The sequence below is a fragment of the Cebus imitator genome, unplaced genomic scaffold (assembly GCF_001604975.1).
Source record: "Cebus imitator isolate Cc_AM_T3 unplaced genomic scaffold, Cebus_imitator-1.0 Scaffold21, whole genome shotgun sequence".
NCBI classification, from domain to species: domain Eukaryota; kingdom Metazoa; phylum Chordata; class Mammalia; order Primates; family Cebidae; genus Cebus; species Cebus imitator.
This window is the reverse complement of record NW_016107336.1, coordinates 4,717,463-4,727,750: the sequence shown is the minus strand read 5'-3', so window position 1 is coordinate 4,727,750 and position 10,288 is coordinate 4,717,463. Positions and strand designations below refer to the sequence as shown.

The 10,288-nt window shown below is 42.1% G+C and overlaps 1 protein-coding gene across 11 annotated transcripts in view; it reads left to right on the top strand.

Moving 5' to 3' along the window:
• Positions 1-10,288, top strand: part of KIF13A (kinesin family member 13A) — a 225,297-nt gene that overhangs the window by 151,497 nt on the left and 63,512 nt on the right. For all 11 annotated transcript variants that reach the window (XM_017521644.2, XM_037736015.1, XM_017521643.2 and 8 more), the window contains exons 13-16: positions 1,998-2,132; positions 5,174-5,304; positions 7,418-7,504; positions 7,608-7,774. In XM_017521644.2, coding sequence (XP_017377133.1) covers positions 1,998-2,132; positions 5,174-5,304; positions 7,418-7,504; positions 7,608-7,774 — 520 coding nt within the window. The remainder of the gene's footprint in view (positions 1-1,997; positions 2,133-5,173; positions 5,305-7,417; positions 7,505-7,607; positions 7,775-10,288) is intronic.

The following is a 10,288-nucleotide window of genomic DNA, read 5'->3' as shown; positions in this document are numbered from 1 at the left end:
TTTGTTGCCCAGGCTGGTCTCAAACTCCTGAGCTCAGATGATTCTTCTGTCTCAGCCTCCCAGAGTGCTGGGGTTGCAGGCGTGAGCCACTGTGCCTGGTCCAGCAAACATCACTTTTAGACATTGACTTCATGTCTTTTTATCAATGTACAATATGGCCCATAAATTTCCAGACGTGTTAGCGCTAAATTTGAACAGACATGGTTACAGAAAATATCATTTGTATTTTCTGCTCTTCATATTTGCTGTTTTGTGATTTTTCCCCCCCAGAGAGTATCACTCTGTCACCCAGGCTGGAGTGCAGTGGCTCGATCTCAGCTCACTGCACCCTCCACCTCCTGGGTTCAAGCAGTTCTCCTGCCTCAGCCTCCTGAGTAGCTGGCACTAGAGGTGTGCGTCATTACACCTGGCTAATTTTTTTGTACTTTAGTAGAGATGGGGTTTCACAGGCTGATCTCAAACTCCTGAGCTCAGGCAATCCACTCACCTTGGCCTCCCAAAGTGCTGGGATTATAGGTGTGAGTCACCGTGTCAGCCTTATTTTGTGATTTTAAAATCACCTGGCAAAGCATGAGGCTACCTCATTTTAATTTTTGTTCTATTGATTGATTGAGATGGAGACTTGCTTTGTCACCCAGGCTGGAATGCAGTGGTGTGATCTTGGCCTCCTGCAACCCCCGCCTCCCAGGTTCAAGCTATTCTCCTGCCTCAGCCTCCCAAGTAGCTACGACTACAGGCACGTGCCACCACACCTGGGTAATTTTTGTACTTTTTTAGTAGAGACATGGATTCACCATGTTGGCCAGGCTGGTCTGAAACCCCTGACCTCAGGTGATCCAACTGCCTCAGCCTCTGAAGAAGCTGCCTAATTGACACAGAATTTGTAACATATAGCATATCATAATTTTTGTAATGTATTTGATTCTTTGGGCTTGTTAGGAAATGCTATATGTTTATATTTTAACTTTTGCTTAAGATATAAAGGAAGGACTAATTCCCCGGGGGTTATGTGCATCATTAATTTCTCTACATTATATATTTCACAAACATTTTTAATCTCATTGACCATTTGGAAATATTGGACCATCTCCATCAAGTAGCTTAACAGCAGTCACTGGAACCCAGTCCAACCTTCTGCTGATGTTTCTTGTAGATATCATTCACACCCACACATACCCCTATCCTTACTCACTATCCTCTTAACATTGCTTTATGTTTCTTCATATTACTTAACACCATTGGAAATTCTATGTACCATATTGACTTGCCTGCTTTCTTACATCCTGTTTCTCCCACCAAAATATAAGCTTTCATGAAAGACAGGACTTTATTTGATTCAGTGCTGTATTTGCAGCCTGAGATCAATAACTACTATGTTGTAGACTCTAATAAATGTATCTCGAATGAATGAATGAATACAAGGCCTTCCGCAGTAGAGACCCAACCTTCTCTTCTAGCCTCAACTCCCATTGCTTTCCCATATTTGCCAGAGGTTCTTTGCCCCTGAAATCATCTAGTATGTCCAGAGTCTTTCTTTACTGTGTTTCCGTATGTCCTGCCTCAAGAATACCCTATCCTTATATATCTGTTGAAATTCTTCTTATGCTTCAAGAACTATCTCAGATGTATTCTCTTTCTCCAGCCTTTCTTGGTCTCTTAATCCATCACGATCCCTCTCCTTTGCAGCCCCTGGCATTTTGTACTCTTCCAATAGCACAGCACTCTCCTCTTTTGTCCTCTAGTTTTGTGGTCTTGTCCCTTATTCTAGACTCTAAGCCCCTTAGGAGGCAAAATGGTGTCTCGTTCATCCTTGGTACCCCATCACTCCTGCCACAAGATGTCATGCACTGTAGACTCTGTAAATGTGGTTGAGGAGAGTAGCATGTGTAATCCCATTGGCATTGTCCCCAGAAACAGTGACTTGCTCTTTCCATGGATACATCTTGTGAATAGAACAACAAATAGAGTTTCCTTCTTTTGTCTGTTTTTGTGCACAGGAAAGACAACGACAACTTGAAAGCATGGGGATTTCCCTGGAGATGTCTGGTATCAAGGTGGGGGATGACAAATGCTACTTAGTCAACCTGAATGCAGACCCTGCACTTAACGAACTTCTGGTTTATTATTTAAAGGTAGGAGAATATATAAATACATAGTTGCAATCAAGATTCATTCCTATATAGTTCCTAGTTGAATCTGGGTGCCTGTCTCTGTGATGTTGCTTTTTGTATCCAGCTTAGCCCTCAGTAAAAGTAAGAAGATGGATAGTGCCCTCACATCACCACTGAGAAGGAAAAACAGCTATTTTTCATCATGTGGGGCTGTGCAGTTGGGACTGATCTCCTGTGAGTCCAGGCTTCAGAGGGGCACAAGTGGGCAACAGTAGGTGTCAACGTGATGCCTACCTATATGAGAAGGCTCTAGGTGTGAGATGACAAGGATTTGGGGAATATCTCTGTTCTTCCACAGAGATCCTGAGAAGCTCTGGAGGTTCTTAGTTATGCTTCTGAGTAATTCCAAGGAGATCTCAAGATCAACACAAGCCTAAAGCAGACCCTCATGCTAGATTAAATAAACAACAAGGTTATTCTAGATCTATCCCTTATAAACCTATATCCTCAAGAAATAACTTTTGGCCGGGTGCGGTGGCTCAAGCCTGTAATCCCAGCACTGTGGGAGGCCGAGGCGGGTGGATCACGAGGTCAAGAGATCGAGACCATCCTGGTCAACATGGTGAAACCCCGTCTCTACTAAAAATACAAAAAATTAGCTGGGCATGGTGGTGCATGCCTGTAATCCCAGCTACTCAGGAGGCTGGGGCAGGAGAATTGCCTGAACCCGGGAGGCGGAGGTTGCAGTGAGCCGAGATCGCACCATTGCACTCCAGCCTGGGTAACAAGAGCGAAACTCCGTCTCAAAAAAAAAAAAAAAAAAAAAGAAATAACTTTTGGTCTCATAATCACCCTTCAAGTGTAGAGGTGGGATGTGGCCACCCTGTTGCCTCTGTGGTTACAGGACATGCCACGTTGGATAGCTTACTATAGTGCTTCTCAAATTTTCTGACTTCAGAACCCATTTACACTCATAAAAAGTATAAGGACTCCAAAGAACTTTCATGCATCTGGGTTATATCTGTGTTCACTGTATTGGATGCTAAGACTGAGAACATTTTAAACTACAAACATAAATATATAACCCCTAGCCCTCAGGGCTGTAACATCATTACATGTCTCATAGACTCTGGAAAACTCTACCATCACACTCATGATAAAATGAGAGAGCAAAGGCAAACAACGTGTTCATGTTTCTATTAAAGTAATTTTGACCTCATAGCCTCCTGCAGGGTTCTCGGAGGCTCCAGGGGTTCTCAGATCACACTTTCAGAACTGCTTGCTTACTCTGCAAAGTGAGAAATAAGACATCTGATGGACATTGGTGTAGGACACCACGACTGACATATGGCATTCAGCCAGCCATCAGGGCATTTTTTCCCCATTTATTTATTTTATTGCATTTTAGGTTTTGGGGTACATGTGAAGAACATGCAAGATTGTTGCATAGGTACACAAGTGGCAGTGTGATTTGCTGCCTTCCTCCCCATCACCTGCATCTGGCATCTCTCCCCTTGCTATCTCTCCCCAACTCCCCACCCCCCACCGTCCCTCCCCTATGTCCCCCCAACTGACCCCAGTGTGTAGTGCATCAGGGCATTTTTAACCTCACACATACACACTCTTTCTGAGTCACAGAAACAAACTTTCAAGGAGTGGGGACGTGGGGACCTAAAGGCAGTTTACATATGCTGTCCACACACCTAAATCTCTAAATGCAGAGGTATTGCCCCCTTGTGAATAGTGAGGCACCTTGTTAAGGATTCTGATCTGCCTAGCGAATATATAAAATGCAATGGAGAATAAGCCAGTGTTGAAGCAAGGAGCCTTAGTCTTCTATGATCCTTTCCCTTCTACTTTTCCTAGAGACATAATATGGTACAAATAGCCCCTGAGTTATTGAAGGTCCCCCAGCAAACTTAGCATCTGTTCATTTAGGCAATGAGTAAGGGGTAAGGAATTAGCTCTGAAATCTTTTTTTGTTTGTTTTGTTTTGTTTTGTTTTGCTTTTATTTTTTATCTTCTTTCTTTTCATAGATCATGGGAAACAATATCTCTGAAATCTTAATATTGAAAGACCAATCCTTCTACTTTCTCTGTCAACTAGAGAGATATTATTATAGTTATTAAGCAATTTTAAGAGAAATAGAAAAAAATGGGATAAGCAGTGACTGAATCACCAATAGTCTCAGTTCTTGTATGTCTGAGATACCAGACACTTAAAATCACATGAGACCAGGCACAGTGGCTCAGGCCAGTAATCCTAGAGGCCGAGGCAGGCAGATCACTTGAGGCCAGGAGCTCAAGACCAGCCTGGCAAACATGATGAAACCACTGTCTTAAACATTAGCCAGACGTGGGGGTGTATACCTGTAATCCCAGCTGCTCAGGAAGCTTACACAAGAGAATCACTTCAACCCAGGAGGCAGAGGGTGCAGTGAGCTGAGATTGCACCACTGCACTTCAGCCTGGGTGACAGAGTGAGGCATCCCAAAACAAGAAAAAAAATCACACTAGTTTGTACATGGTATGATCCACAGGCCTCAGTACTCTATGTAACATCAGTATTAGAAACTCAAAATGTTTAGCATTTTAAAAGTTAAATGTTTTAAAATATGACTGTCAATGAAACTGCTTTTTAATAGTTCTTAAATTTATGTAACTGTTTTCAAAACACTTTCACTGTTAACTCAGATGATCCTTAAAAGAAATCTAAGTAGGTGAAATAGATAATATTATCCTGGTTTTGCCAACAACAAAACTGAGGCTCAGACAGTGAAATGGTCAAAATTGAAACTCAAAGTATTCTGTCAAGTCCAATTTCCTATGTTCTGAAATCATTGCTGATTGGGGATCTTTTTGGTAGTGTTTAAATGCTTTTTAAAATTTGGTGTATTAAGGGTAAGCTTTTTACTTTTAATGCTTAAGATATTTAGCATCTCTGGCAGGATTCATTTAATATTTTTGTGCATATGCTGATGAGTTATTCAAATTGATTGTGATAAATTTTTGTTGGGTTACTCATAGTGTGGGTTTTTCTTTTTTTAATAAACTTTTACTAGGATCATACCAGGGTGGGTGCAGATACCTCGCAGGATATCCAGCTTTTTGGCATAGGGATTCAGCCTGAGCACTGTGAGATTGACATTGCATCTGATGGAGACGTCACTCTTACTCCAAAAGAAAATGCAAGGTAAGAAAAGTTCATGGTGACTTCACGTGTCTTGTGTGCCTTATTTTCAGAAGGAGATTGCTGCCTCTTTCTGTTTGCTTTCAGCTGTATTAAAATTAAGGGTGCACTGGATCCTCAGGGGTCCTTGCTTTCTGATTATAGAGAGTGATTACTGTGAAGTCGTGACTATTTTCATATGCGAGTTCTGGTTCCACTTATTCCATAACTCTGAGCCTTAGAACCCTTTAAAGATCAGGAGTCAGATAATAAGATTAAGTGAAAAAAGTAAGTAACTAGAAAATTAGAACTCAAAAATAACATTATTTTTCTTTCATCAAACTTTACCTGACAGTCCTTTGGCAAATTAGCCTTGAATTAACTAGTTATCTCCTCCACCTCCAGTGTTCTGTTTTATTTTTAAATACCAGAAAATTGGCTAGGTGGGGTGGCTCACACCTGTAATCCCAGCACTTTGGGAGGCTGAGGCGAGAGTATCACTTAAGCCTAGGAGTTCAAGGCCAGCCTAGGCAGTATAGTGAGATACCATCTCTACAAGAAATAAATAAATAAATTAGCCAGGCATGATAGTTGATGCCTGTAGTCCCAGCTACTTACAAGGCTGAGGTGGGAGGATCACTCAAGCTCAGAAGGTCAAGGCTATAGTAAGCCGTGATCATGCCACGGCACTCTAGCCTGGGTTACAGAGCGAGACCCTGTCTCAAAAAAAGAAAATAGAAAAATATAATGAAACCCTATGCATGGACCCATCCTCCACGTTCAAAAATGAACACCTCATGGACAATTTTGTTATTTATATGTCTTCCATATCTCCTCCTCCTTCCTCTACCTTCAAATTATTTTAAAGCAGGCCAGGAACAGTGGCTCACACCTGTAATCCCAGCACTTTGGGAGGTCGAGGTGGGCAGATTGCTTGAGTCCAGGAATTCAAGACCAGCCTAAACAACATGGTGAAATCCCATACTCTGCAAAAAATTAGCTGGTGTGGTGGTGCACACCTCTGGTCTCAACTACTTAGGAGGATGAGGTGGGAGGATCACCTGAGCCCAGGAGGTTGAGGCTGTAGTGAGCCATAATTGCACAATTGCACTCTAGCCTGGACAACCAGAGTAACACCCTGTCTCAAAAAAAAAAAATTATTTTATTTTATTTTTTTTGTGACAGAGCCTCATTCTGTTGCCCCGGCTGGAGTGCAGTGGCAAGATCTCGGCCTACTGCAACCTTTGCCTTCTGGGTTCAAGCAAACCTCCTGCCTCAGCCTCCCAAGTAGCTGGGATTATAGGCACCCACTAACACCTCCAGATGGGGGAAAAATATTTTAAAGCAGATTCCAGATTTTATAACATTGTATCCATAAATATCTCAGTATGTCTCTCTAAAAGATGAAGATTCTTAAAAATAGTTTCAATATCACCCTACCTAAAATAACAGTAATTCCTTACTAAACATCATATAGCCAGTCAGTGTTCAGATTTCCCCAGTTGTCTCATCAGCGTTCTTTTTCAGCTGTTTCTTGAAATTAGGATCCAGATCAGACCCTACCATGGTTTTATTGTATTCCTCTTTAGATCTCTTTTACCAAATGGGTTTCCCCTTTCTCTCCTCTCTCTCTCTGTGTTTGTCTCTGTCTCTCTGCCTTTCTCTCTTCTTCTTTGTATTTTATTTGCCGAAGTCATCTCATTGTTGATCCTAGAGGTCCCACAGTCAGGATTTTGCTTACTGCATCCCATGGCATCATTTCATATCCTCTATTCTTCTCTGTATTTCGTAAATTGGCATTTAAATGTGGAAACTTGATCAGGTTCAGTTCCAATTTTGACAAAAATAGCCATGGGTGGTGCCAGGGTGCTGGGTGGCTATGGGTGGTGGTTTCTGTCTCCATCAGGAGTGCATGGTGTCAGGTTATCACTCTCTGAGGGATGTTGGCAGCCCTTGGTCTTCATAGATCAGATTGTGTGTTTTCATAGTGGTTACACATTCTGCTCTTCCTTCTTTAAGTAGTAGTTGGAATGCAATTATTATTAAAAGAAAGCTCCCCTAGTTATCTCTTTGGCTGCCAGGGCAGGGTCTTTTGCTTCTTCCCATTGACCTGGTATTTTCCCTCGTGTTCTCTCAGGTCCTGTGTGAACGGCGCCCTTGTGTGTAGTACCACCCAGCTGTGGCATGGTGACCGAATCCTGTGGGGAAATAATCACTTTTTTAGGTAACGTCTTTGTGTTCTGTGATATATTTTCTTACACTTTTTTTCTGTTATCTATTTAAGTGTAAAACAAGTTGATTTTCTCTAATGGTGAAAAACCCCACAGAATAAACTTACCTAAGAGGAAGCGTCGAGATTGGTTGAAAGACTTTGAGAAAGAAACAGGTCCACCGGAGCATGACCTGGATGCAGCCAGTGAGGCTTCCTCTGAACCAGACTATAACTATGAATTTGCACAGATGGAAGTTATCATGAAGACTCTGAATAGTAATGGTAAGACCCACACTCCGTAGTCCAGTGTCTTGGGTATTTCCTCATCTCACACCATTTAGTGAGGGATAAGCATGCATAAAGTGTCATTCCACATTTAAACACGTAAAACTGCTCATTTCTTTAAAAGGCCATCAGTGACTGACTAATGACAAGATTTGGAGGAGATGGTCCTCTCCCTTGGTTACAACCAGGATATGGATTGTCCCGTTTTTGAGGTCTCTTCTTCCCAAGCCAATTGTGATAATGTTTCCACAGGCCTAGAGTACTGAATGATTTTGACAGAATTCCTTACCAAATTTCTCATTATGGAGTTTGTCATATCTGAATCCTTGAGAATGTGAAAATCCCCAAGAGAATATAAATTCAGGAATTTCAAATAGCATCTAATGAAAAGATAAAAGTCACAGCTTTTCAGCGTTTTAGTATAAACTCAATTGGAAATTTTACCCCAAAGATACTTATTTAATAAGCACAGATCACTTTTACAAAAATGATAGTGAAAATAAATTCAGGAATTTCAAGTAGAATCTAATGGCAAGATAAAAGTTGTAGCATTTTAGTGTAAACCCAGTTGGAGATTTTACCCCAAAGATACTTATTTAATAAGCCCAAATCACTTTTACAAAAATGATAGTGAAAATAAAATGCTTTATAGCCTCTTTATTTGACTTATACTCCAAGTTTCACATCTAAAAGTCCATGTTCCTTCACATTTTCTTTCTTATTCTGTGTCTATACACGCCTGCCTGCATTAAATAAAACACGCCATATTCTTTCCTTTTTTGCTGTTTTATAAATCTGCCTTGTCTTTTCCCATCTCCCTGTCTCTTAATTGCTAGACTTGATGACGGAGACTTAGAAGCCAGACAGCAGTGTTCTCCTATTACCAGGCACAAGATGACATTCCTGAGACTAGAAGGATTTTATGAGGATAAAACTGAGGCTGCTTTTAGGGGCACCTGAGAAGATAGTTTGTAGGCTCAGTCCAACCTCCCCTTCCCATTCATCTGATCTTGTGGCACCAGAGGTTCCCCATCTTGAACCAGGGTGGACCTCCAGGGCCTGGAGGACCCTAAGACAGGCAGCCGCTACCCGGCAGGGGGCTTGGAGAGCATTTTGTTTTTCACAGTTGAGCCTCTTCCCTTAAATATTGGCTTTCTCACTTTACTTTTTGAATAAGCCTATCTAGGAAGAATTTGAGCATAGAGAATTTTGGCATATGTGCTGCCAAGGCGAGCACATGGTGAGATAATTTTCAGTCAGATCTCTGGCACATCAGATTGGAGATTCTGTTGCAGGAATAAAGCTTTTGGTCTTCTCATCGATTTCTGTTTATGAAGTTTTTGCCTCAGGGGGCCTCTTTTTTTATTTATCAAAATGAAATATAGGACCAGGCACTGTGACTCGAGCCTGTAATCTCAGCACTTTGGGAGGCCAAGGCGGGCGAATCACCTGAGGTCAGGAATTCATGACCATCCTGACCAACATGGCAAAACGCTGTCTCTAATAAAAATACGAAAATTAGCTGGGTATGGTGGCACATGCCTGTAATCCTAGAACTTTTGGAGATCGAGACAGGCAGATCACTTGAGGCCAAGACTCGAAGACCAGCCTGGGCAACATAGTGAAACCCCATCTCTGCTAAAAATATAGAAATTACCCAGGCATGGTGGTGTGCCTCCTGTAATCCCAGCACTCTGGGAGGCTTAGATGGGCAGATTACTTGAGACCAGGAGTTTGAGACCACCCTGGCTAACATGGCGAAACCCCATCTCTACTAAAAATACAAATATTACCCGGTGGTGCATGCCTGTAATTCTAGCTACTTGGGAGGCTGAAGCACGAGAATCACTTGAACCTGAGAGGTAGAGGTTGCAGTGAGCTGAGATCATGCCACTGCACTACAGCCTGGGTAACAAAGCCAAAGTCTGTCTCAAAAAAGAAAGGCAGGGGGAGGGAGAGGAAGGAAGGAAGGAAGGAAGGAGAAAAAGAAGGAAAGAGAGAGAGAAAGAAAGAAAAGAAAAGAAAGGACAGGAGGAAGAAGAGGCCAGACTGTGAAAAACAAGTGTGATGTATTTATATGAAGAGTATAGAGGCCAGGTACAGTGGCTCATGCCTGTAATCCCAGCACCTTTGGAGGCTGAGGCGGGTGGACCACCTTAGGTCAGGAGTTCGAGACCACCCTGGCCAACATGGTGAAACCTCGTCTCTACTAAAAATACAAAAGAATATTAGCCAGGCATGGTGACAAGTGCTTGTAATCCCAACTACCTGGGAGGCTAAGGCAGGAGAATTGCTTGAACCAAGGAGGTGGATATTGCAGTGAGCCAATATCATGCCATTGCACTCCAGCCTGGGCAACAAGAGCAAAGCTCTGCTCCAAAAAAAAGAATATAGAACCACAGAGAAAAAATGGGGAAAAAACAACTTTATGAGAAAAGTTTGTCAATTTCTGCCTTCAAACAGTGAGAGTAGGGTGTTAAGATTAGTGGGGTGTTAATGTTAGTCCTGCAG